The 27,824-nt window shown below is 37.8% G+C and overlaps 2 protein-coding genes and 1 non-coding gene across 9 annotated transcripts in view; 1 reads left to right on the top strand and 2 right to left on the bottom strand.

Moving 5' to 3' along the window:
- Window positions 1-18,588, top strand: part of RNF13 (ring finger protein 13) — a 259,826-nt gene extending 241,238 nt beyond the window's left edge. For 3 of the 5 annotated variants that reach the window (XM_077160759.1, XM_077160762.1, XM_077160761.1), the window contains 3 exons: window positions 10,321-10,362; window positions 16,799-16,879; window positions 17,174-18,588. In XM_077160759.1, coding sequence (XP_077016874.1) covers window positions 10,321-10,362; window positions 16,799-16,879; window positions 17,174-17,538 — 488 coding nt within the window. In that variant the 3' untranslated portion in view covers window positions 17,539-18,588. The remainder of the gene's footprint in view (window positions 1-10,320; window positions 10,363-16,798; window positions 16,880-17,173) is intronic. The other 2 variants (XM_077160760.1, XM_077160763.1) reach the window with 1 other exon arrangement.
- Window positions 1-27,348, bottom strand: part of PFN2 (profilin 2) — a 67,508-nt gene extending 40,160 nt beyond the window's left edge. Inside the window, exons 1-3 of one of the 3 annotated variants that reach the window (XM_077160766.1) lie at window positions 27,136-27,348; window positions 24,845-25,037; window positions 21,325-22,691 (exon numbers count right to left, since the gene is read on the bottom strand). In XM_077160766.1, coding sequence (XP_077016881.1) covers window positions 22,594-22,691; window positions 24,845-25,037; window positions 27,136-27,267 — 423 coding nt within the window. In that variant the 5' untranslated portion in view covers window positions 27,268-27,348 and the 3' untranslated portion in view covers window positions 21,325-22,593. Of the gene's footprint in view, window positions 1-21,324; window positions 23,016-24,844; window positions 25,038-27,135 lie in introns of those variants that run through there. The other 2 variants (XM_077160764.1, XM_077160767.1) reach the window with 2 other exon arrangements.
- LOC143685286 (U6 spliceosomal RNA) lies at window positions 1,331-1,437 on the bottom strand. The gene has a single exon (XR_013176532.1). It is a non-coding gene; the product is annotated as a U6 spliceosomal RNA (small nuclear RNA).
- Window positions 27,349-27,824: the final 476 nt, after the last annotated feature.

Raw genomic sequence — 27,824 nt, forward strand, 5'->3', positions numbered from 1 at the left:
TTGTTTCTTGGCTTCTCTTGGTCTTTTTGTTTAACCTTGTATCAATAAAAAATTGCCTTTATTACTATAAGTTTATGATAAGTCTTAATATCTGTGCTGGTTTGAAATGATGTATGTGCCCTAGAAAACCCTTATTTTAATCCTAATCCCATTTTGTAAAGGCAGCCATTTCTTCTAATCCCTATTCAATGCTGTATGTTTGAAACTAATTAGATTGATCTCCCAGGAGATGTGATTTAATCAAGAGTGGTTGTTAAGCTGGATTAGGTGACGACATGTCTCTACCCATTTGGGTGGGTCTTGATTAGTTTCTGAAGTTCTATAAAAGATATTCAGGTTCAGAGAGAGCAGAGCAGAATGACATAGTCAAGAGAAGCAGAATTCCACCAGCCAGCGACCTTTGGAGGTGAAGAAGGAAAATGCCTCCCAGGTTGCTTCATGAAACAGGAAGCCAGGAGAAGAAGCTAGCAGATGATGCTGTGTTTGCCATGTGCCTTTCCAGATGAGAGAGAAACAATGACTGTGTTCACCATGTGCCCTTCTACTTGAGAGAGAAACCTTGAACTTCATCGGCCTTCAGAAACCAAGGTATCTTACCCTGGATGCCTTAGGTTGGACATTTCTATAGACTTGTTTTAATTGGGACATTTTCTCGGCCTTAGAACTGTAAACTAGCAACTTATTAAACTCCCCTTTTTAGAAGTCATTCTGTTTCTGGTATATTGCATTCCAGCAGCTAGCAAACTAGAACAATATCTGATACAGCTAGCCCCCACCTTGTTCTTCTTCAGCAGTGTAGCTATTTTTGACCTTTTGCATTTCCTTATAAAATTTAAAATTGGCTCATCAAATTGGATCTACCTCCAAACATAAACATACAATTGGTGTGTTCTTTTCTAACCTTTTTGGGAAATAATTTCAAACTTAGAAAAGCTTACCAAAAAAAAAATGTATTTGCATTAAAATTAAAAACTTTTACTCTAAGAAAGAGTCTGTGAAGAGGATAAAATATAATACAAAGAACACTTCTTTACCCAAATGGCTTACATTTTTACCGATTACATTACTTTGCCTATGTTATTATTTACATTTCAAGCCATTTGCTTTGATCATTTGTATGCTCTGTGTGTGTGTGCGTGTATGTATATAAAAATTTGGAGTAATTGAATATATTATGATCCTTTTCTCTAAATAGTTCTAGGTGTATTCCTTAAAAGTAAGGTTGTTCTCTTACTATGCTATTTTAAAGTCACCAACTTCAGGAAATTTAATGTTGGTGGACTATTTTGATCCAATTTATTACCCTTTTCCTAGTGTTGGTTTGTTTTTTTAAAATATGGAACTCTTCATGAATTTGTGTGTCATTCTTCTGCAGGGGCCATGCTAATCTTCTCTGTATCGTTCCAGATTTAGTATATGTGCTGCCTAAACGAGCACTCCTTTTTCCTAGTTTTGTCAATTGATCCAATAATGTTCTTTATATTTTTTCTTCCAGTTTAGTATTCAGTAAGTATTATCACTTACTGCATTTAGTTATCATGTCTTTCAGGTTTCCTTTTTGTTGTTGTTGACTTCACCTAATTTTATTAATTTTATTTAAAAATTTCCAAAATTTACAAACACTGTATACCCACCAAGCAACAAGTCCTCTTTCCCCGCAATCCCTGATAACCTCTAATCTACTTTCTGTCTCTGTGAACTTGGGAGTTTTAGATATTTCATGCAAGTAAAATCATACAGTATTTGTTCTTATGTGCATTGCTTATTTCACTCAGTCAGTGCTGATGACAAGGTTCATCCATGTTGCAGCATATCTCAGAACTTCACGCCTTCTTAAAGCTGAACAGTATTTCATTGTGTATATATCACATTTTGTTTATCCCTTCAGCTCTTGAGGGACACTTGAGGTGTTTCTGCCTTTTGGCCAGATATTTTGTATATAATGCTGCTGTGAGCATTGGGGTATCTATTTGAGTCCCTGTTTTAAATCATTTTAGGAATATACCTGGGACAGGAATTACTGGGTGGTATGATACTTCTATGTTTAACTTTTTTGAGGAACTGCCAGACTGCTTTCCACACTGGCTGTACAACTTTACATTCCCAATAGTTCACAAGGATTCCAATTTCTCAGCATCCTCTCCAACACTTCATATTTTCTTTTTTTTTAATAATAACCATCCTTTAGGGTATGAAGTGGTATCTCATTGTGGTGGTTTCAGTTTGCCTTCCCTAATGGCTAATGATATTGAGCACCTTTTCCTGCACTTATAGGTTATTTGTATAACCTTGGAAAAAATCTCTGTTCAATATCTTTGTCCATTTTTTAAAATTGGGGGTCTTTTTATTGTTGAGTTGTAAGAGTTCTTTATATATTCTGCATAAAATAAGCCCTTATCAGATATATGATTTGCAAAAAAAAAATATATTTGCAAAATATATTTTCTCCCATTCAGTAGGTTGTCTTTCACTGAAAAATAATGGCCTTTGATGCACTAAACTTTTTAGTTTTGCTAAGGTACTGTGTTAGTTTGCTAGCTGCCAGAATGTGATATACTAGAACTGGAATGGCTTTTAAAAAGAGGAATTTAATAAGTTATATTCTAAGCCTACGGAAACGTCTAAATTAAGGCACCAGCAAGAGGTTACTTCACTCAGAAAAAGGCCAACGATGTTCAGAATTTCTCTCTTAGCTGGAAAGACAGATGGCAGTCATTGTTTGCTAGCTTTCTCTCCAGGCTTCTACAGTGGCTTCTCTTGGCTCTCGCTAGTTCTGGCTTGCTTAACATCTCATGGCATTATCTACTGGGCTCCAAGCATCTGAAAACATCCACATCTCTGTTTTTCATGTGTCAGCATCTATGTGAGTTCTGCTCTGAAGTTTCTGTTGGCTCCAAGGCTTCTGTTGTTTCTCTCATTTTTGTTGTTTTGTTGCTTCTGATGGTTCTTGTGCCTCTAAGGCTTTTTTCAAAATGGTTCCCTCTTAAAGGGCTTGAGTAAGCAACCCTAACTTAAATGGGTGGAGACACATCTCCATGGAAACCATTTAATCAAAAGTTTACCACCCACAATTGGGTGGGTCATATCTCCATGGAAAGAATAGAAAAGATTCCACCTGGCAATACTGAATGAAGATTAAAGGACATGGCTTTTCTGGGATACATAATAGCTTCAAACCAGCACAAGTACAATTTTTTTTTTCTTGTGCTTTTAGTGTTATAGATCTGAATCCAAGGTCATAGAAATTTGCTCTATGTTATCTTCTAAGAGTTTTATGGTTTTAGCTTATATTTAGATCCTTGATCCATTTTGAGTTAATTTACGCTTATGGTATGAGGCAGGGGTCTAACTTCATTCTTTTGCAAATGGATATCCAGTTGCCCCAGCACCATTTGTTGAAAAGGCTATTCCTTTCCCCATTTCATGTACTTGCCACCTGTTGAAAATGAGATTAACCACAGATGTGTGGGTCTATCTCTGGACTTAGGATTCTTTTTCATTGGTTTATATGTCTGTCTTTATGCAGCACCATACTGTTTTGATTATTGTAGCTTTGTTGTAGGTTTTGAAATGTGGAATTGTGAATCCTCTACCTTTGTTCTTCTTTTTCAACATTGTTGTAGCTATTTGGAGCCCCTTGCAATTCCTTGTGATTTGAGGGTCAACTTTTCCATATCTTCAAAAAGGCTGCCAGAATTTGAATCTGTAGATTATTTGGGGTAGTATTGCTATCTTAATAATATTAAGCCTTTGAATCTGTAAACACAGACTGTCCTTCCATTTTCTCAGGTGTTCTTTGATTTCTTTTAGCAATGATTTATAGTTTTCAATGTACAAGTTTTTCACCTCTGTGGTTAAACTTATTCCTCGATATTTTATTTTTTTAGATGCTATTGTAAATGGAATTTTTTCATAATTTCCTCTTCAGACTGTTCATTGCTAATATATAGAAATACAATTGATTTTTGAGTATTGATGTACTATCCTGTAACTTTGCTGAATTCATTCATTAACTCCAGTAGCTTTTGTGTGGATTCTTTTGGATTTGCTATATAGGATCATGTCTGCTATTAATACAGATAGTTTTACTTCTTTTTCAATTTGGATTCTTTGTATTTCTTTTTATGCCTAATTACTCTGGCTAGAACTTCTAGAACAAGGTTGAATACCAGTGGTGAAAGCAAGCATGTTCTTCCTGATCTTAGGGGGAAAGCTTTAATTTTTACCATTGAGTATGATGTTAGTTGGGGGGTTTTAAAAAACAAGGAATTATGAATCCTGCTCCTTTGTTCTTTTCCTAGATTATTTTAGGTATTTGGAGCCCCTTGCAATTCCGTGTAAATTTGAGGTTCAGCTTTTCCATTTCTTAAAAAAAGGCTGCCAGAAGCTTTTCATGTTGAGGAAGTTTCCTTTAGTTCCTAGTTTTCTGAGTATTTTAATCATGAAAGGGTGTTGAATTTTGTCTAATGCCTTTTCTGCATGTATGGAGATAGTCATGTGGGTTTTTCCTTTGTTTTATTAATGTGGTGTACTATATTGATTTTCATATGTCAAACCACTCTTGCATGCCTGGTGGGATAAATTTCACTAAATTATGTTGTATAATCTTATAATATAACATAGAATTTGGTTTGCTAGTATTTTTTTAAGGATTTTTGCATCTGTATTCACAAGGGAAATTGGTCTACAGTTTTCTTTTTCTGTGCTGAATTTCTCTGACTTTGATATCAATGTAATGCTGGACATGGAATGAATTAGGATGTGCTCTCTCCTCCTGGATTTGGACCAGTTTGAGAAGGATTGGTATTAATGCTTCTTAAAATGTTTGGTAGAATTCACCAATGAAGCCATCTAGTCCTAAACTTTCCTTTCATGTAAAGTTTTTGATTATTGATTCAATTTCTTTATTTGCTATAGAGCTGTTGAGATTTTCAACTTCTTCTTGAGTCAGTTTAGGTCATTTATGTGTTTCTAATAATTTGTCCATTTTCACTTTGACTATTTAATTTTTTAGCATAAAACTGTTAATAGTACTCTTAGGCCTTTTTCCTTTGGAAGACCAGTAGTTGATGTCACTATTTTTTCTTTCTGATTTTAGTTATCTGCACCTTTTCTCTTTTTGCTTTTATCAGTTTAACTGAGAGTTGGTCAATTATTTTTAACTTTGTTTTTTATTGTATAGTATAACATATATGCAAAGCAGAGAAATTAAAAAGCATTAGTTTTCAAAGCACTCTTCAACAAGCAGTTATAGAACAGATCCCAGAGTTTGTCATGGGCTACCCTATGATCCTCTCAAATTTTTCCTTCCAGCTGCTCCAAATATAGGAGGCTAGAAGGAATAAATATTTTTTATCATCACAATCAAATTTTTTCCTTTTTTGTGTGAAAAATAGCATATATAAGAAAGCTATAAATTTCAAAGCACAGCACCATAATTAGTTGTGGAAAATATTTCGGAGTTTGACATGGGTTACAGTTTCACAATTTTAAGTGTTTACTTCTAGCTGCTCTAAAATACTGGAGACTAAAAGAGATAATCAATTTAATGATTCAGCATTCATTTTCATTTGTTAAGTCCTATCTTCTCTGTATAATTCCACCATCACTTTTGATCTTTCCATACCTCTCTGTGGAGTTGTTTGGGCTATGGCAATTATAAATTTTTGATGTTGGAAGGGTCTGTCACTAATATGGGGTAGGGAGATGGAACTATCTGATGTTCTGGAGAGGCTGGGCTAGGTTTCAGAACTTATCTGGACCAGGGACTCCTTTGGAGGTTGTACGTTTCTGGAAAATTATTCTAGTGCCTGGAACCCTTGTGACTCTATTTGAACTCTCTCTGCCACTGATACTTTATAAGTTACACTTCTTTTCCCCCTTTTGGTCAGGATGGAATTGTTAGTCCCTCAGTGCCAGGGTCAGATTCATCCCTGTGAGTCCTCTCCCATGTCGCCAGGGAGACTTTCACCCCTGGATGTCATGTCCCACGTAGAAGGGAGGGCAATGATTTCACTTGCAGAGTTGGGCTTAGAGAGACTGAGGCCACATCTGAGCAACAACAGAGGTCCTCCAGAAGTAACTCTTAGTCATGCCTATATATAGTCTGAGCTTCTCTGCTACCTACATAAGCATCACAAGAGTAAGCCTCATGATCGAGGGCATGGCCTATTGATCTGGGTGTCCCTAAAGTTTGATACAGTATCAGGGGATTCCTTGATGGTAAGGTTTAATAGTTCCATATTCTTTCTCCCCTCCCTCAGGGGACTTTGTCAATACTTTTTGATTATCTGCTTAATATGCTGTAGGATGTATCCAGGCATTACAATATTCTATACAAGATGAAAGGACCTCTTTCTTATTCTGGGCTCCTTGTGTTTCAGTTGTTCAAATGAGCAATACAAATAGGTTGAGTTAAGGGTTGGTCAATTTTATTGATCTCTTGAAGAGTCAACTTTTGGTTTCATTGATTATCTACTGATTTTCTATTCCCTATTTCATTATCTCTACTGTAATTTTAAATAACTTTCTTCTTTCCACTGCTTTGCTCTTATTTTTTTAATTCCTCAAAATGTGAAATTAGGTTATTGATTTGAGATCTTTTTAACTTTTTAAATATAGGCATTTATAGCTATGCATTTACCTCTGACTGTCTATTGCATCTCATAAGATTTAGTGTGGTGTTTTTGTTTCCATTCATCTCTAAGTATTTTCTAATTTCACATTTGATTTCTTCTTTCATGGGTTAAGAGCTGTTTAATTTCCACACATTTGTAAATTTCCTATTTTCTTTTTGTTGTTTTCTAGCTTTATCCCATTGTGAACAGAGAAGATACTTTCTATGATTTCAGTTATTTTCAAATTTATAGAGATTGTTTTATGCCCTAACATATGATCTGTCCTGGAGACTGATCAATATGCATTTTAGAAGAATGTATATTCTGCTGTTACTGTGGGTGCAGTGTTATATATATGTCTATATGGTTTAGTTGGTTTATAGTGTTGTTCAAGTCCTCCATTTCATTTTGATCTTCTATCTAGTTCTTCTATCCATTTTTGAAAGTGTGATGTTGATCTTCGACTACTATAATAAAACTGTCTATTTCTGCCTTCAATTCTGTCAGTGTTTGCTTTTGGGGCCCTATTATTAGGTGCATATATGTTTATAACTGTTATAAATTCTTGTTGAATCAATATTCAATATCCTTTTTTGTCTATTGGAATAATTTTTTACTTAAAGTTTTTTTTAATTTTATTTTAGATATTAGTATAAACCAACCCATCTCTCTTTTGGTTACTGTGGTAGGTTGAATTATATATTCCAACAGATACACGTTCTTAATCTTTTCTCTATCCCTGTGGATGTAAACCCATTGTAAATAGGGCCTTTGGAAAAGGTTATTTTTAGTTAAGGTGCAGTGAACTGAACTGAGTGGGCCTTAATGCAAGTTACTGGAGGCCTTATAAGCAGAACCCAGAAGTCACATAAGTGAGAAAAAAAGGACATTGCCATGAGACAGGAGGCAGAAATACAAGCCAAGGGATTCCAAAGACTGCTGAGCTAGCACCAGAACTCTAAAGACTTTGGGAGAAAGCATTACCTTGCTGTTGACTTGACTCTAGACTTCTGCTGGTCTCAAAATCGTAAGCCAGTAAATTCCTGTTGTTTAAGCTAAAACCATTTTGTGATGTTTCTGATAGCAATTCTGGTAAATAAGACAGTTTTGGGTACCAGAAAGTGGGGTGCTGCTATTACAAATACATAAAAATGTGGAAGCAGCTTTGGAATTGGCCAAGTTAGAGGATGAAAGAATTTTGAGTTACTTTATAAAGCCTAGATTGTCTTGAAGAAATTCTTGGTAGAAATATGTATATTAAAGGTACTTCCAGTGAGGCCTTAGAAAAAATTGATGAATGTGTTATTGGAAAGTGGAGGAAGTGTGATCCTCGTTATAAAGTAGCAGAGAACTTGGTGAAATTGTGTTATGATGTTTGATGGAAAGCAGAACTTCTAAGCCATAAACTTGGATATTTAGCTAAGATTTCCAAGCTAAGTATAGAATATGCTGCCTGGTTTCTCCTTGCAGCTTATACTAAAATGTGAGAAGAAAGGGATGAACTGATAAATGAACCCTTAAGGACAAAGGAACCAGCAATTAATGATTTGGAAACTTTTCAGCCTATCCAGATAGCATGCTCTGAGACTAGGGCCAGAAGTGGCTTAATTGGAGCCTTCTCTGATCTACCAGATAGTGAATTTCCCAGGGAACCCAGCCCACCACGAGGGAACATTGATCCTGTGAGCCATCTCAGAAGAAGTCAGGATTGGAAATGTATTTGCCTAGGAAGCATCTGTGGAAAGTCCTTTTGTCTGATGGTTTAGAAGACCTTGAACTGACTGGAAAACCAACAAGGTTTTTTAGAATTTTGTATGTAACACTGTAAGCCTAGACTGAGAGGAATAGAGATGGTATGAAATGAAGGAAAAATGAATTCAGGGGCAGAATCATGGAAGCAGAGGTCTGGACCAAAAAGATCTCCTTGGATTAACAAAGAGGGCCCACCCACATGACTCTAAAGGGTTGATCCATTCCTGTACTTGGAGATGGGCAGACCATCTTTCTGAAAGCTTTAAGGGAGCAGGGCTTGATATTTAGGGAGAGTTCAGCCATCATCACCCCAGTTCTTGGAGAGGGTGGGGCCTATATTCCAGTTTGGGGACAGAGCTAGGCTGCCACCCTGTTGCCAGGAGAGGGTGTACTTAGGTCCCAGCATTCAGGGAAAGGGTGGGACTGCCACGCCAGGAGGCCTAGCAGACAAAGCATCAATCCACAGATGACTCTCAGAACTTGAGATCTAACGGATTTTGCCCTGCTGGGTTTCAAACTTGCTTGGGATCCATGATGCCTGTTTCCTTAGAGGTTCTCTCTTATGGAATGGGAATGCCCATTCTATGCCTGTTCTTCTATTGAATTTTGAAGCAAATAACTTGTTTTCTGTATTTCACAGGCCCATAGACTGAGAGGAATTTAGCCTGAAGTTGCATCACTCTAATAACTGATTTTAATGACTGGACAGAGTTGTTACTGAAATGACAGGATTTGGGAATACTGGAATGGGGTGAATGTATTTTGCATGTGAGAAAAACATATCTTTCTGGGATGCAGACTGTGTTAGGTTGAATTATATACCCCAACATAATCTCCAATTCTGTGGCTATGGACCCATTGTGATAGGACCTTTTGAAGATGTTATTTTTAGTTAAGATGTGGCAAATTGAAGCAAGGTGGGTCTCACTCCGAATTACTAGAGTCCCTATAAAGAGACAGTCACAGGGAGGAGCCAGATGCTCAAAGTCAGCAGAAATTGGAGGAGCATTGAGAAAGGAAAGGACATCCCCATGTGACAGGAGACAAAAATATAAGTCAAGGACCTCAAGGATTGCCAACAGCCAGCAACATAATGATAGGGTCTTTTGGGAGAAAGCATCACCTTGGTAGTTTCTTGGTGATGCTTTGATTTTGGATTTCTGCTAGCCTCAGAATCCTGTTTATTGGATCATACTTCTTTATAGTGCCAGCTTCTGCCTTTTGATTGGAGAGTTTATTTCATTTACATTTGAGGCAATTACTAATAAAATAAGACTTTTTTCTGCCATTTTGCTGTTTTTTTCTGTCTTATACCTTTTTTGTCCCTCCTTTCTTCCCTTATGACTTTATTTTTGGTTAAGATGGTCTTTTGTAATGAACCATTTCAAATCACTTCTTATTTCCTTTGTGTTGATTCAAAAAATTTGTGTGGATATAATGGGAATTAAATTTAACATCCTACATCCATTAGAATTTAGTTTTTATTGATATTAACTTAAGTCCAATAGTATATATATGCTCTGCCCCTATATCTCTTCATCCCTCACCTCTGTTGTTCTTATCACAAATTACATCTTTATATAAACATAGGTTATGAATTTTTGTGCAATTGTATTTTAAGCCATGTAAGAATTTTAAACATGGTGTTAAAAGATTCAATAATACTGTTATTTATATTTATTCATATTTATCTATACTATAGGTCTTTATTTTTTCATACATCTTCAAGGTACTATCTAGTGTTCTTTCCTTTCAACATGAAGGATCCCCTTTAGCATTTCTTGTAGGACAGGTTTAGTGATAATAAACGCCCTCATCTACTCTTTATTGGAAATGTTTTAATATCTCATTTTTAAAGGACAGTTTTCCCAGATATATTATATTTGGTTGACAGTTTTTTCTATCAGCACTAAAAGATGTCATCCCACTGCCTTTTTTCTTTTCTTTTAAGGTACGTGGTCCAGGAATCGAACCCAGGTCTCCCGCATGGAAGGCGAGCATTCTACCACTGAACAACCTGTGCACCCATCCCACTGTCTTTTGGCTCTAATGGTGTCTGGAGAGAACTGAGAATGTTTTTGTGGATCTATTGTATGAAGTATCACTTCTCTCTTGCTGTTTTCAAGATTCTTTGTTTTGGGTTTTCACAATTTAGTTGTAATTGGTCTAGTTGTGGATCTCTGAGTTTATGCTACTTGGTGTTTGTTGAGCTTCCTGGATTTGTATATCCATGTCTTTCATAGTTTGGCAAGTTTTCAGTCATTATTTGTTCATTGTTTCTTCCCCCTTTACTCTTCCTTCTCCTTCTGGGAATCTTGTGATGCATTGTTGATATGCTTGTTGATGTCCCATAGGTTCCTCAGGGTCTTTTTTCTTTCCACTTAGACTTGATAATTTCAGTTGTCTTATCTTCAAGTCTACTAATCTGTTCTTCTGCCTGTTCAAATCTGTTGTTGAATGCCATATTCAATTTTTCAGCTCCACATTTCTGTTTGGTTCCTCTGTCTCATATTGAAATTCTCATTTTGCTCATATATCTTTTCCTTGGTTTCCTTTAGTTCATTGATCTTATTTAGGAGAGTAGATCTAAGAACTTTAATTACTAATTAGCAATCCCAGAGACTGGCCTCCCTTTAGGATAGTTTCTGTAAAATTCTTTTTTTCCTACTACTGGAAAAAAAGTAGTCTCCTTGTATGTTTTGTCATTTTTTGTTGAGAAATGGACTTTCTGAGTATTATATTTTGGCTACTCTAGATGTCTTTTCTTCTACTCCTTAGTTCTCAGGGATTCCTGATCTTTACTTATTGAGGGCTTGAGCTGTCAGATCTATAAATCAAAAAAAGGGGGGGGGGGTGCACTGCCTCCCCAAGTCTTCTGGTAGATGCCCTTGGAAATCCACTGCTGCAAGAGGGCAAAGCTGAGATCTGCGTCTTCTGGTCCCACAGGATCCACCAGACCAAAAAAAAGAAAGAAAGAGAAAGGTATAGAAAAGAAAGGAAAGGAAAGAATAGAAAAGAAACAAAGAAAAAGGTGCACTGTCTTTTTAAGTCTTCTCATAGATGCTGGTGGAAAACATGAAGCCCATGGTGCCAGAAGGGCCAAAACCAAGGTTCTCATCGGTGTTGCTCACTCAGGAATATGCCAGACTGACCTCAATTTCCAATTCCAACATTTTGGAGATTGAGGTTTCCTCTATGTATCTTGGTCAGTACTGACAGCTCCCGGAATTCAGGCCACCATTTCCATGGCTGTCACCATGGGGTAGAGGAATAAGGATATTCACTGGCTCCTGCATACCTATATTTATGACAGCTCTGCAGCCTTTCCCTTCATCTGGCACTCCTGTGTTCTAAGTGTCCAATCTGGTTTTAGGGTTACCACCTAGTTATTAATTCCACTCTCTTTTCCTAGCCTATCCATTTTTCAGATGGAGGGAGAGGTCTGTAGAATTTCCCACTGGGCTATTTTGCATCTCTCTTCAGGTTCCTTTAATCTGGAACAGTTCCTCAGCCTTGATTACTATTTTATGACATATTAAATGTTTGAATAACATTGTGCTCTGGCTTTTTAAAAACCAGAATGTTCATAATTTGGGGTTTGCCTTCGATTTACTCACAATTGATTTAAGTTATGCATTTCCAGCCAGAATACTGCAAAAATGATGTATGCTTCTCAGGGTATCATATCTAGAGCCATTCAGTGTCCACCTGCCCCTCATTGGTTATGTTATATTTGATCATCTGATCCAGGTGTTATCCAATTTTTTTTTTTTACTCTTTCCCCCCTTGTTACTAATAAGCAGTCTGTGGGGAGATAACTTTTTAAAACTTTATGAATATGCTGCTCCTCATCAAAAATAGCAAATACCCCCCCACCCCACCAAGATTTAATAGCCCTTGGTGATTCTTCCCTCTTCCAGTCTTTCAACTCCAACATTCTATCCACGTTTACACGTCAGGGCTCTTGCAATATTCTAATACAAGCAAGAGCCTACCCTTTTTTTCCTCATTTATTTATCTGACCAAAGGGAAAAAAAAACAGAAGTCAGTAAGGAATCTTAATTATATTACACCTTTTCTCCCTGCAGGAATCATTCCATTTTAGGAAGTGTAGAGAGCTCCCAAACTTCAATAGAATCAGAAGTCATTTCCTTTCTTATAGCTCGTTCCTAGGTTCCTTCTGCCACAGATAAACTTCACCAAATTACCACACTTTATATAAAAGCTACATTAATGGGGTGGGGACAGGAGGAGGATATATTTGTCGTGAACCCTAAAGCTATGAGGAAGTCAGCAGTTGAGTTTTTAGGTCTGCAGTTCTTAAAGCATGGTACAATGGAAAGAATTCAGGATTTGGATTCAAAAGATCTTGGTCTTCTAGTGATTAAATGTGTGACCTTGAGTAAGCACTTTTAATCTCTCAGATAATGGTATTATGATTAATACTGCCTTAAGTATCTTGCTAAGTTGTGAAAAGAAAAAGCCATGGCATTTGAAATAGGAATTATTGTAAATCAAAAAATTTATATGCAGGCATAGTTCCATACTAGCCATAGCAACTGAAATCTCAAGTCATTTTCTTCAGGATATCTTAACTTCTGAAGTAAAAGAAATCTAAAGTTGTTGTATTAAGGAGTCTCCATTGTGTCATACAGGATGGTTATTCCTTTCAATTACTCAGAATTAAAAAACTTTTAATTGTAAAAATACAATTTGCTTTGAACCTGTACTTTTAAAAATGTTTTTATTAAGTATTGCCTCATTTGAGTTCTTTATCCATGACCTATTTTTTTTTTTACTTTTTATTTAAAGATGTTTTCCCAAAACTAGAATTATTTTCAGCAAATTTTCATAGGTTGATTGTCCTCTGACTCCTTTTAGTAATTTACAAATGTCTATTAAATGGTTCCATGTTGTTCATATCCTGATTCCCACTCAGAACCTAATAATTCAGAATTACCTGGGGAGATATAGGAATACCTCTATTTCTGTAACCTCCATGGTTTATTCTTAGAATGATTTATACATAAGAATAAAGTCAAAATTTATTCTTTAGCTTGATATGAGAACGTTATGATCTGACTTCCCCTTACCACTTCCAGCCTCATCCTCCATTGCTCTCTCCCTGCATCCTACATACTAGCCTGGTGAGCTATTTCCTGCGCAACTAACATAATTCTGAGTAGCTTCCTTGGATTTTAATTCCTTTCACTACTTTGTTTACCTAGAAGTCCCAGTACTTCCTTTACATTTGTGACACCTAACAGGCTTTTAGTCTGTCAAATAAATAAGTCAATGTGTATCTGTTACCTTAGTAGACACTTTAGAAAATTTATATAGTTCTATGGAAAATATGATTTTTCTATTACAGTATTGTATTTCTTGTATTACTATAAATTGCATGGTTAGGTGAGAAAGATCCAATCTTTAAGCTACCTTTACGGACTGTATTACATTCTGATACACCATTGTCTAAATAAGCTGTATATGTTGTTCAAGCTGTAATTAGTCTTTGACAGTAGTTACACAACATTTCAGGATAAAATGTACTCATGAACACTAGCCAGCTCTCTAATATTTAGAATTCACTTACCAATTCTTTGTAACAAAAAATTACTAGCTTGTATAGGTAATTTGCCTCTATTCCCTCTCTTACATGTTGCATCTTAGTATTGTCAAATAAAACATTTAAAAATCAGTCAGTATCCATCACTTAAGATTACCTGTGTCATCTTGGACTCATCCTCATCTTTAATTACTTATTACCAGCCACCAAACCCAATGAGTTAGTCTTTCAAAATGATTAGCTGATCCTGATCATTTCTTCCATTCTTATCATTGTATCATGCAGGCCACATCAGCTTATTATTGAATCCTAGAAGTGTCTAACAGTAAGTTGGTTTTATTGTCTCTAGACTCAGCTCCATATTCCAAGCCCAGTCCCTTCAACACACTGAAGAGCATTTAAGATGATGTTTTCATATAGCAGTCATTCCTCTGCTTGAAACCTGGCATTCAGCTTACACTGCCTAGAAGATCACATCAGCATCCTTATCGTGGCATTCAAAAGTTTTCACCATTTGGCTCTACTGTACTCATCCAATCTCACTTCCCCACCTCTTCTTATATCTAACCCGTATAACATGACTTTGTCATGCTTATTTCTTCTTAAATGCTTTCCCACTTAATTCTCCCAATAATGTCTTTTCCTTCTTAGCTTTTCCAAATCCAGTGTATCTTTAAGGTCTGACACTGGTCCTACTCTGAAAACTCTTCTCCAGCATCTGTGCGTACAGAGAACTCTTCCTTTTTGAATGTTTTCTGATTATCAGTAAATACAGTATCTATTATTGCCTCTTTGAAAAGATTCCATTCTATATAGTACTTTGTTGTTGTGAGAATTGGCCAGCATATTCAACATTCAATCAGAATAATAGAACATGATGCAAGTTTTACTCCATCAGTCAGGATCTATACAGAATTTATCTACATTATACAAAAATATTCAGCTTTGTGTACCCAAATCTGTGTAATTTTGTCATCTGTTGTGGATTAGCAGCTGGAGTAAAAATCAAGATTTCCTGAAAATAACTTGTGTTGTTGTTCATAAATTCCTTCAATAAATATATATGTAGTACTTTTACTGTGTGCCAGATACTATTCTAGATCCTGGGAAAATAGCAGTTAATCAAATAGGCAAAAATCCCTGCCTTTGTGGAACTTAGTGGGGACAAACAGACAAATTAAGTCTGAACAATAAGTCACAAAACAGTAAGTACGATAAAGAAAAATAATAAGTGATGGGGGAGAGAAAGGAATGCTATTTTAGATAAGAAGGGAAGACCTCTCTGAGGACATTTGCAGAGAGCTAAATGAAGTGATGGAATAAGCAGTGGGTATATGGAGGAAAAGCATTATAGGCAAAGGAACAGTACAGAGGCCCTGAGACAAGTGTTTGACGTATTCAGGGAACAGCAAAAAGGGCATGCAGCTAGATTACAGTGACCTAGAGGGAGAACGGGGAGCCCTATTATATCATGGTAAGGACTAGGAGTTTATTGTGTAATGATAATACTTGGGTGGGCTTTGAGCAGAAAGTTGTACGATCAGATTATTACTGCTGAAAAGGATTCCTCACACTAGTAAATGGAGAAGAGCTAGGGATAACAATGAAGCAGGAAGAGTCAATGTGGCAGGTTCCAGGTAAGAGGTAGAAACTGACAAATTCTTCACAGCGTTATTCATTTATTCCACAAATATTTATTGGATGTCTACTCTATGCCAGGTTTGTTAAACATTTAGGATATAAAGATGAGTAAAAGACATGGTCCCTCTTAGAGAGCTAAGAATCTATAATCAGAGTTCAAGCCAACTAATGCTAATTAATATTTGTTATGTGTTGAGCTGCTTCAAGGAAAATGGTTCTGAATTTGCTCTTAAATGCAAATCAGAAAGGGAATGCTTCTCATTTCCTCCAGAGAAATACTTTTCAAAATGGCTACAAAGCAGTGAAATAATAGCATCCCATATTGGATGTGAGTTACTGTCACTGCTCCTGAGAGATTGGGGCATTCCCATCCCTGGTTTACTTGAAGATGTACTATTTTATTACTTCACAACCACCAGAAATAAAGACTACAGGTCCACACTGTAATAGATTTAAGGACAAAAACAGGATTGAGAGAGCTGGTCCTATTGGTTAGTTTGTATTATGGCACTTTTGACCTTTATCATCTTCCTGTAGCTGTAATTGCTTTCAGTCTCCAGCAGTCCCTTTCCAACAGAAGAAATCAGTGTAATTTACCCAGTGAGCTAACTGGGATTAAATTGGGTTGGGCATTGCACCCAATCATAATTTGATAAATTTCTGCTATAGATCTTGTAGGAAAATACCACACCTACTATGTAGTATGCAAGCAAACAATATTCTTTGCATATGTGATCTCATATTTCTCAGAGCAGGCCAGGTATCAGGACCATGTTATAGATAAAAGAAAATGAGGTTCAGAAAAGTCAGTTACCTTGGGGATGCACAGCATGGTAAAAATAAGAGCCACGGCTGCAATTCAAATGCCTGACTCCAAACACTATTTTCTCTTCCCTCTTCAGTCACTACCATTTCAAAATAAAAAAGATAATCAAGGTAACTAAATTTGACATCTATTTTTAATTGCCTATTTTAGATAAAAAGTTAGTTTTTTGTTGTTGTTGTTTGTTTTTGAAAAGCTTAGTTATTTAAATAAAAATTCAGGTCCCTGAATGTTAAGCAGCTACCTGGGTCTGACAGGAAACAACCAAGAGTCATCATTTAGAGACACGTAAATTAAAAGGCATTTAAAATAACTGATTGAAGAGGATCTCATTTGAAAAGTTTGAAAATACTGCTCTACTTGTTTTACTTAAGTTTTATTTACTATTTTCTGTTGTAGGAGATGAGTATGATGTATGTGCCATTTGTTTGGATGAATATGAAGATGGAGACAAGCTCAGAATCCTTCCCTGTTCTCATGGTATGAGTAATTACCCACTGGTTTAAATTTACTTTATGCAGAGTAATATCATTTAGGATCTCTTATTAGAGGGGAAGAGACAGAAAATAGTTATTTGCATACCACAAGCCAAACCTTGCACTAACTGTGGTCTGATTAAAGAATGGAGGGTATTTGTAAAAACGGACAAGCCTTTCTTCTCCTTTTCCAACATGATGCATATAGATCAGAACACCAAATAAACATGGCAGTGATTAAATATAGTGATCTTAACCACAGCATACTAACTAAAAGATGTATATTTTGCTTCAACAGCTTATCACTGCAAGTGTGTAGACCCTTGGCTAACTAAAACCAAAAAAACCTGTCCTGTCTGCAAGCAAAAAGTTGTTCCTTCTCAAGGCGATTCAGACTCTGACACAGATAGTAGTCAAGAAGAAAATGAAGCATCAGAACATACTCCTTTACTTAGACCTTTGGCTTCCGTCAGCACCCAGTCATTTGGAGCTTTGTCGGAATCCCACTCACATCACAACATGACAGAATCTTCAGACTATGAGGAAGAAGACAACGAAGACAGCGACAGTAGTGAGGGAGAAAATGAAATTAATGAACATAGTGTTGTGGTCCAACTGCAGCCTAATGGTGAACGGGATTACAACATAGCAAATACAGTTTGACCTTCAGAGGGCAATTGGTTTATCTCCTTTTAAAATGTTTATTTACATGTATTAATTTTTTTTTGCTCCCTTCAGAGATTTCTGTAGAAATAACTTATTCGGTATTCTACAGTTTAATCAAATGACTGAAACAGGTTTTTTGATCCAGTATTTATCTGCAGGAGCATACTTCATTTTAATAAGTGACAGAAAGGTGCTGTACCTCAAGCATCAAAATCAGCTCTCCTTTTGGAATGAAATATATAGCCAAAACGTTAAAAAAATTCCTTAGCTTGCAGACTTAGGTCACAGTATGCCAATGTTTGTTTTACCACACAAGGTCCATGCTGCTGCCACCTAGCATGAGCTAAGCCAACTGCCACCTCCATAAAACTACATAGAATGGTTGAGTTGAATAATACCTATTTTCCTGGCATATCCTCAAATTGCCACTATTAGTGAGAGGCAGCAAGGTACTATTATAATGCCTTTTTCCTCCTATCAGCACTATAAAGAAAAACATATACTTAAAGTTGTCTTTCCTTCCTATGCCCAAGCAGTCTTATCCTGATAAAACGGTCTATACTAGTGCAGATTTCAAGTTTTTTTTAAGTTTTTAATACTATAGTGTTATGTATAGATTTGATTCAGCAGCTAAAGTAATAATCTCTGAACTTTTACTGAATTTCAGTATCCTTAAGGGTTTTATGTGTTTGTGATCAAAGTAAAAAGAAAATACTGCATAAAAATAACGAACTTCAGCAACTGTTGATACTCAAATCAAATACCTCTTAATAAAGAGCATCTTATGCTTATTAGCCCTGCTAAACTATGTACAGAAGAAAATTGTTTATTTCAAGTATTGGATTTGAAAATAAGTGCTTATGTTTAACAAAACTAATGATGTATTTTAACAAATGTATTATGAAAAGCTAAATTATATTATACATCATTGTAACTATGTAGACAATATAGACATGTATAATCAGAAAGCTAAGAATTTTTATATGGCCTTGTATGCGGGAAATTTGAATGTTAATAAACACATTTTCCATTTTAAGAACCAGCAAACTTTTGTTCTACTGTAGTATTTCTTAACTGTGTTATTTAACCATGTAAGACCTATTTGAATGGTCAGTGCTATAAAGATATGGTTGAGGTCAGATAAATACACATCATTTTAAAATTTTGTCCAAAATAACGTGATTGCTCACAGACAAGTAGGTAATCCCTAAGAAAGTTAAGACAGCGGCCTAAAAAGCATTCCAAAAATAGTCACCATTAGAGTATATATACCGTTATGAATTAGATATGTATATGTATGACATGGGAAATCGTTAACATAAAGTGAATAAAAGCATAGAATAAGTACACTAGGTATATGACCCTTTTGTTGTAAAACAAATTAATACATTTTAAAAGAAATTTAACACTAGGAGGGAAGTTTTCACTTTGAAAACTGAACAGTTGAATTCAACATCTATTGTCTGATACCACCCCCCACCCCCACCTTTTGTGTGTAAAACACAGTTTTAAAAGATCTATTTCTTTAAAAAAATTCTTTTAAGGAGACAGTTAACTTTGGTAGGTAAGCAAAGCTTTGGAATTTGACATACTTGTATGGCCCTTACCTTTCCAAATCTGTTTGGTCATCTGTGTAATCTCATTTCATCTAAGATAGCGTGTGAGGACAAAACATCGAGCTCAGTGTATGGCACATAACATACAGCCAAGTGATAGCTCTTACAATAATAACATACCCTAAAACCAAACATTTTAAAATAAAAAAAGTCACACAAGTCATGGTAACGTATATCCACATTATAAAATGTATTCCCTGTCCTTAATCCCTAATTCAAATCAAGCTCCTAATGCCTTTTAAACTGAGGCAAAAATTACTTGATATTTCAAACTATTACTTTAGGTTGTAAAAAAAAAAAAAATTATATGCAGCCCTGGTTAGATTAGTTCTCTTAATATGCACTTAAAATCTTTTATAATTTCTTCATGAAAAAACTATCAGCTTTTTGAATAGGGTATTTCAATTTCTATTTTTTTTTAAAACTTAAATTAAGATTTCCAGATTATAAAAGTAATATTATTAAAATATTAGAAATCAAAAATACAGTCACCTGGAACCTTTATCCCAGGCATAAACTCAAAAATATAGTCACCTGGGACCTTTATCCCAGGCATAAACTCAAAAATCAGTCACCTGGAACCTTTATCCCAGGCATAAACATCTTGATATGGTACCTTCAGAAATATGTAAAATACATATTATTATTTTATACTATTTATATTTACATTATGTGTAAAATCTGTTTATATCCTCATATTATTTAACATTCAATGGTTAACATTTTCTGCTATCATTCTTAGGTGACTTTTAATTTTTGCATGGGCAGGCACCAGGAATCAAACCTGGGTCTCTGGCACTTCAGCGACTGTTTTATCCTTATGGATGGATTTACAATCATTCAACCTATACTTCTCCAATTTGAACCTTGTAAAGTTTGCCAAGTTTGGTTATTATAAGTAATTACTTATATACATACAGTGGACCTGTGTCTTTTAATTCCCTATTTGCGTCCCCCTACCCACTACCTCACCTACTTATTAGGTTAGTTAAGGATTTCACAACTTTGGTCACTGCCTATAATTAACCACCCTAATAATTCTTCACAAATGAAATATGAATGTGTATTACTGTAACATCTCAAATCATCACAACCCAACAGCCAAATTTTCATTTGTCCACCCTTCTGTCCCCAACAGAGATCTTAACAGGTCAACAAACTGATAGCAGGTTTTTCTTGATGATGTTTTATGATTTCTGGGATACGCCCAACTACTAAAATAGCCCCAAATCCTGTCTTCCATACTTTTACATCTTCATATGTAGTCAGATTCATGACTACTAATGCCTGACAACACTGGTAAAGAAAAACTTTTAGTTATTCTTCATATAAGTACGGCAAGGATATTACTACTTATTCCCTAAACCAGTTTCTCAAAGGATAGTCTTTGAGAAACAAGCCATGGAAATCCGAGTGACCTGGAGATTGTTTCTCAAAAGCAACTCCCTGGGGCCTAAGGAATCTTCATCTCCGAGGGGATCCTCAGAACCCACCTCCCCAGTTTTGATTAGACCCACTGACTTTTCAGCACCTTTGCTGAGCTTCTGGCTTGACAGCTCATGATAATGACTTATTTAAAGAATATTAAACTTCACATAGTTTCTAAACTTCAATGCATCCCAGGGTACAGCCATCAGTTAACATGCCACTCCAAAATCAGGAACCGCAGAAGCATCCCAATGCTCTTATATGCTCCCTAGGGAATGTCTTCTGCTCCTATGTAGGAAAATACCAGCTGGCTGACCCCAGCCTGCCAACACAGCCTCCAAGTCTAAAGTCAAAAGATGTTTCAACACAGAAGGATCCACAACTGAGCAGAAACCCTTCTTGGTTCTTGGGCCCTTTCACCACCCAGATTTCACTGGAGACCAGCCTCAAGAGGAAAATACTTATTTTCAATAAAATAAGTCAGTTTTCCTCTAATAAGCCTGAATATGAGCCTGAAATCACTGGAAGTCATTTTTAATAGATCAATGCCCATCAGAAATTCCTAGGCACTAATTTTATTTATAATAGATACTACCTGAAATGAAGTAGGCCATCAACTAAATTTTCAATTGTTAAGATTTTGTAGCTATAGCAAACTTTGGCCTATTTTGTATATTTCCACTATGTCAAAAATCAACTGTAACAGTAAGTTAATTTATATAAACAACAAGAGTCTAGATTATTTGGTTGGAATAAATTTATTTCATCTGTCTGTAAACAAGGTGTTTAATAGTTATGGCATTTTTTTAAATGCATATTAAATCAGATGAGTTAGACTGTATCCCAGATGTAACAAAGTGCAGGGAAAGAAATGGACAAATCAGCAACAAGATTTGTTTTTAAATCTGTACATTATCCACAAGGCCCAAACAATGAAAGCAAATACTAGAATATCCCTAAAGTAGTGCCATTCGAAAGAAATCCTCAGTAAGTCAGTTAAAATCCATCTCACAATAGCAACAGTTCATTTTAACAATAGTATGGCACAGAATACATGTGGGAAAAAAAAGTCATCACAAGACAGCCAAGTCCACAATAATGCAACTTCATATAAAAACTTAAGCTGCAAATAAAAATTGGTCCTATGAATAACAAACTGGACACACTCCAGATGGTTATGTTGGGACACCTAATGTCCATAATGGCAGCCTTTTACAATTTTACTAAAGAGTAGAGCTGGTGTGCAAAGAAAAAGACAGGAACCAAAAATCTGAGCTACTGTAATGATGGAATGTCCCTGGGGATTCAATCAGTATGTTTTACTGTAAAGTCATGGGAGGAAGTGCCTTTTGCTCTTGTTTTGCAGTTGTACTCTTCATATGTCCTATGGATACTATGAAAAAGTTTGTCTCTAACTCAAGTGCAACAACAATACTAAAAGCAAACTACTGCAGCTCTCAGTAGCTCATCAACAAAAAGGGTATTAATTGGTTAAATAAACCAGGCACTGCTAAGATAAGATGAAAGCAAACCAAATACTTTATGTGCAAAGGGAGGGGTGGGAAAAGAGAGGAGTAAGGAAAGATGCATGCACTTTTTCCTCCCAATCATGCGCTACAAAAGGAAGACTAAGTGAGCCAAGTAAAAGCTCAAAGTGCTGAAGACACTGATCAAATTAGAGATTGTACACTGGCACCTTGCTTAATATTAACTTATTTTAGTAATCAATATCCCATTAATTGCTAATACAAAATGATGCCCAACTTGGCATGCCCCCTCCCCCCAAATTTCAAGGTATCATGCAAATCATTATTGTGCTGCAATTATGTTGCCAGATAAGGGTTGGTTACATACAGTGATTAACATACAGATGATCCATTGGGCAAACAGGAATCATGACATTTCAAAATTGGTAAAGAAAAATTAGCCACCATCTATAGTCTGGTAGCACTGTGAACATAATTGGGTGGTGATGAAGACAGTTGCTAGGTAGATGGGGAGAGGCTGCTTACACATCAGACCTCCTCAGGTATAAAGCGAGTTCATATGCTTTCTTGTTAAGTGTGCCTCCGTGGACACCTTCCTTTCCCATGACTATAACCAATGCTGGAGTACACAAGGAAACAAAACAAAAGTGAACAGAATTATTTAAGGGGGGGGAGGGCAGAAAGAAAGACACCTTTCCCCACCAACAGAGGGATACAAAGGAGACACAGGTTCATACCCCATCACCCTGCATTGCTAATAAAGTTTCCAGAATTAAGACTCAAGCTTACAGCTAGGAAAGTTTAAGAGCAATTTTCCCCTAATACTTAAACAGTCTGCCTAGCAGCTAGAACCCAGAGTCTCTCAAGTATTTTGCCATTGAGTATGCCTTCTTATTCAATCCGCCTCCATGGACCCCTTCTTTTCCCATTACAAAGACCAAGACTGAAAGAGAAAGAAGAAAAGTGTTTCAAAAGAAGTGTTAATCAAGAAAAGTCACTTAAGTTTTAGCAGACAGAACCCAGTTTAATAAGTTAACATTAAGTTAGTTTTCCATGAACTGTCAAGCACTGAAGTCAATTAGGTCTCCAAAAAAAGATAATTTTAAAGCTAGTAATAATATGCTAAAAACAGACCAACAGTAAACCCTGGCTGTATCCTGGAAGTCTAATCAATGCAGCTGCAGAGCTCTACACAACTATCTGTACACTAGCTAGAAAAAAAAAAAAAAAGCCTGATCACTTTATCTTCAATTCTAGGGGAAAAAACATCTGGCTGATGTGGCACAAATATTAGCCACAGAAAAATAAACTTTAAAAAGTTACAGAAATTATATATTTACAAAATGTTTCCAAAATCTGAAATGCTTGATAAGTACAAACTATTAAGATTCATCAGTGAGGCTAAATGTGCCTATCACTTCCAGAGGAAAAATGAGACCAAATTTCAAATAGCCTTTTCAGTGTCATTTTGAAAGGAACAAATTACAAGTATTTAAAGCTTGTATACCTCCTGATATCCTAACTGTGCTAGCTTTGTTTTTAGCTGTCTAAAATACTGAAACAGGTTTACTACTTGTAACAACAGTTCACTATTTGTCACAACAGGTTCTTCTAGGATGCAATTCAGTTTCTCCCCAAAATGTCTGTATATGTCAAATTTTATATTCACTGCCGCTAGATGTCAGTAGTGTTATGTGGTACGTAAATCTCGGGGTTTAATGACACATGGTTGATACTTTTTTGCATTTGCCTGAGCTCAGCTAATGTTTAGAGATCTACTATTCAGAATCACCTAATCTTTCCATACAGAAACATTCATAAATATCAACTCCCACAGATTAAGCGTAACCTTTTGGACAACCATAGGGAGTCAGCAAAACCACAGCATTAAATTACAGCTCAGGACTACTTCAAATCCCTTCACATACCAGATCTGGTCTTAATATTGGATGTGCTAAGTTTGTTACCTGAGATGACAGAAACCCTCTTGATTTACACAATATTTACAAAGGTTAACACATTTAAATGTATTTGTAAATAAATCAGATGCCAGGATAAGCCTCAATTTCTAGAAAGTTTCTTTCAAAAGAGCAGTAAAAGAATCCTTTAGTGAATTAAGACTTTCTGCGATTTTGACATCAGGAGCACCAGAACTGGGGACCAATTAAACAAATTAAATGTTATTTCCTATACTTTATAAGTGTAAACCTCAGAAACATAATCTTTGAAAATATTTTACTAACAATTTTAAATATTTTAGTGAATGGGACAATTTCCTCCAAAACCATCATGCTAATTATCTCTCTCCCCAGGAAAAGAAAAGTGAACCAATTTTAATTTTTCCTTCTCTATTCTTAGTGAAAAGATTAAAATGCAAGCAAGAAAGAGAAGGAAGAGTTCCAAATATCAGAGAATTGAACTAAATTAAACAAATGATGTACAATTTAACAATCTGGATATACCACAGGATTATCACTCCACATGTCAAGCAGTTTAATGAGAAAAATTTAGATTTTAAGTTTGTAAAGCTGAAAATGAAAAAACTGATATGATACTCTGTTTTAGATTAAAGTCATAATCAGAGTCTAGGATCTATGTGCAGCTGCATACAGTAAATAAATGAAAGTAGTGCCTCCCTTCAGTGCTGGGCAGTTCTCAAAAACCACCTTAATAGCCATTATGGACTAACATCTTCATTCAAAATGTTAAAGAAACTGCTCAATAAGTTGTAATGTGGCATGCAATTTTTAACTAAAAGAGCACTTTGCTTACCTCTACCAGCTCTGCCTACCGCAACGTTGTATGTTGGCTCTCCACCTTGACTTTTTGTCCGGATGTCCATTGTGCAGTCACCATCGACATATAGACTATCTCTGATCACTGAGCACTTCTTTGCACCAAGAGTCAAACCATTGGTAAAGAAACCTTCCCGGTCTTTTCCTACAATCATATCTATTTCTATTGGCTGCCCCCAAAAAAAGAAAGAAGAAAAAGAAAAAAAAAACACATGAAGTTATAGTTAATTCCTTTCAGGTCTCAATATAACAGGAAAGATTGTACGCCAAGTTTGTACTACCACCACTATAAGACACTTCACGAATCTAAAATCAAGATTCAGTCTCAGTATTTTCCAAAAAAATTGTATTTGAATAATATTTCATGTCAGTTGTTCTGATTTCACTATTAACAGTAGTCTGCTAATTAAAAATCAACCTTTACAAAAAATTTCTCTAAATAGTTGGTAGTTGGACACTAGACAAATTGCAAACTTGAGTTATTTATAAACTGTGTCAAGTGGTGCCTGAAGGTGCTTATCTAATAGTAAAGATTCAGCTATAAACTCTTTCAACAACAGCTTGTCTATCATATTAGTAACATCACAATGTTGCTGCACCACACTTAAAAGTTGTTTGAAAGCCTGCCTAAATTAGGCCCCTGCTCTAGCAAATATGTTCCCTTTTCTACTCTGGATAGCTGGAAATATTCCCTAGGGTATGAACTTTAACAATCAGACCTCAGTGCATTTTCCAAATTCCTATTTCCTTCATCCCTTTTTTTTCTAACTACTACTCTTTGTTTCCAGTATCCCTTCCCATTTTAGTAATCAGTTTACTCTCTGGACAAAAGCAAAGAGGATTCTATGTGTAACACTGCAGTAGGCAATGGTAAAGGAATAGAGAAAATGGAGGGAGACTGGGAAAGAAACTGAGGTAGCCATCAGAACCGGAAAGGAGAAAGCATGCATTCTAAAATTCCATGAATAAGAAGGAAGGCGTCGCCCCCATCAGAACTGCAGAGTCATAGCAGGCCCCAGCCATTTCCAAGCACACTCCCGCAATCTTTCCAGCCATACAGCGGGAACTCGCACACAAAGACAAGAAGACTGTAGAGAAAAAGTTGATCATCAGATGCCAATTGTCTTTAATTGTAGCCCACAAAGGGTACAGGAGACCTGCAAGTACTACCATGAAGGACCGAGTTTTGTACCATTAAATCTTAAACCGTGTTAAGTAGTAAAGGGATAATTAGTAGCACCAATCTTAGTGTTTGGTGGGAAGAGAGAGTGGGACTAAGAAATTAGAGAATGGGCTCGTAATTCAATTTCACAATTTGAGATAGAGCCTTGGGCAGAAATAGGCAAAACAATAAGCAGCGCTGGAGGCCCGGTGACTAAATATGTCCCAAACATGTGGCAACCAAGTCAAAGCCATCAAGTCACAACAAAACCGCACTGTGAAGCATAAATCTGCATTAGTTCCTTTAATACCATCACTAAGGAGGGAGGGGCTTGGAGAAGTGAAGTGTCACCGGTCTTCCCAGATTATCAAAAACCCTAAATGCATCCCCTTTTTAGAGCTATGTTGCGTAACTGGAGATAACGGTATATCGATAAATCTCCACAGGAGGAGAGAAATCAATGGCAGTTCGCCATCTTGGAGAATTAAAAAAAAAAAAAAAAATCCCACAGTGCCAGAGCCGAAGTCGAGATTCACGAATCCACCTACGTGGTTGGCGTACATTTCTCTCAAGCCCCGGAGGCCTGGACACCAGCACATCTACGCAAAGCCGCTTCGAGAATCCCGGGGGCCGGGCCGCCTCCTCCAGCCCCGCTGCGCGGGAGGAGCACTGTCGGTACGGCGCGGTGGCCCTACGGCCCGAGGACCCCCACCCGCACCCTGAGCTCCCAGGCCCAGAACCCCCGGACCCCGTGTCCACCCTGGGACAGGCAAAGCAAACCCCGGACTTCCAGAGGTTCTGGGGAGCCGCAGAGAGCAGATAAAACACCCCCGCCCGCCCGGGGCGACCCCTCCCCCCAGCCGGGCACCCACAGCTGCACCGGGGACGCGGGGGACGCCGGGCCCCGGCAGGCGCGGGCAGTGGGGAGCCCGGCCGCCTCCTCCGACTGTCAGGGCAGCCCAGGCGAGGGGGCGTCCCCTGGCTCTGGCCTCGGCGCCCGCCTCCTCGCACACCTGCCGGCGTGGCCCTTCCTGCCTAGCCCCGGGCTGCGGCGCGGTCGGCCGGCGGGGCCGGGGATGGGGTCCGGGCCGCCCGCGGGTCCTCACCGTAATGCTCTGGAAGACGCCCCCGGCTGTGGCTGCCCAGACGTATTTGGCGTCGCAGTAGCCGACAATGGCGGCCTCCTGGCAGCAGCCATCACACATCAGGTTATCCACGTAGCTCTGCCAACCGGCCATCTTCGAGCCCTTCGCACTGCAGCGGGGACGGCGAGGAGCAGCAGGCGCAGCGGCGGCTGTGGCGGGCGGCGGCAGCGCGGGAGGAGGCGGGGCGGGGGCGGGGAGGAGGCGGCTCTGCGCAAGTACCGACCGCCCCCCTCCCCGAGGAGCTGCGGCGGGAGGACGCGGGGCCGGCAAGGAGAGGCAGCCGCCGAGAGCGCCCGGGCCAGTTGTCCACCCGCAGCCGCGAGGCCGGCTAACCAACGGCGGGAGACTGCGGAGCTGCGCTGCCCACAGCGGCGGCGATAGCGACGGCGGCTTCTCTTCAGCGCGGCACCTTTAGCTCGCCGCGGCCGGCGGAGCGTGCGCGCGTGTGCGTGTGATCCTTCCGCGGCGCCCGGACACGGAGGGTCCCGGGAAGGGAGGGGGGAGGGGCGCGGCGGGGCGCGGAGGGATACCGCTCTGGGACAATCACGGTTGCCACGTGCGAGAAGCGCTGTCTGGGAATTGCTGGGTGCCTGGGGGCGGCTGAGCCTTGGACCCGGGCGGCGGGGAGGGCGTCGCCCCCATCGCCCTCG

This window comes from Tamandua tetradactyla, chromosome 5, assembly GCF_023851605.1.
Source record: "Tamandua tetradactyla isolate mTamTet1 chromosome 5, mTamTet1.pri, whole genome shotgun sequence".
Classification (NCBI taxonomy): Eukaryota; Metazoa; Chordata; class Mammalia; order Pilosa; family Myrmecophagidae; genus Tamandua; species Tamandua tetradactyla.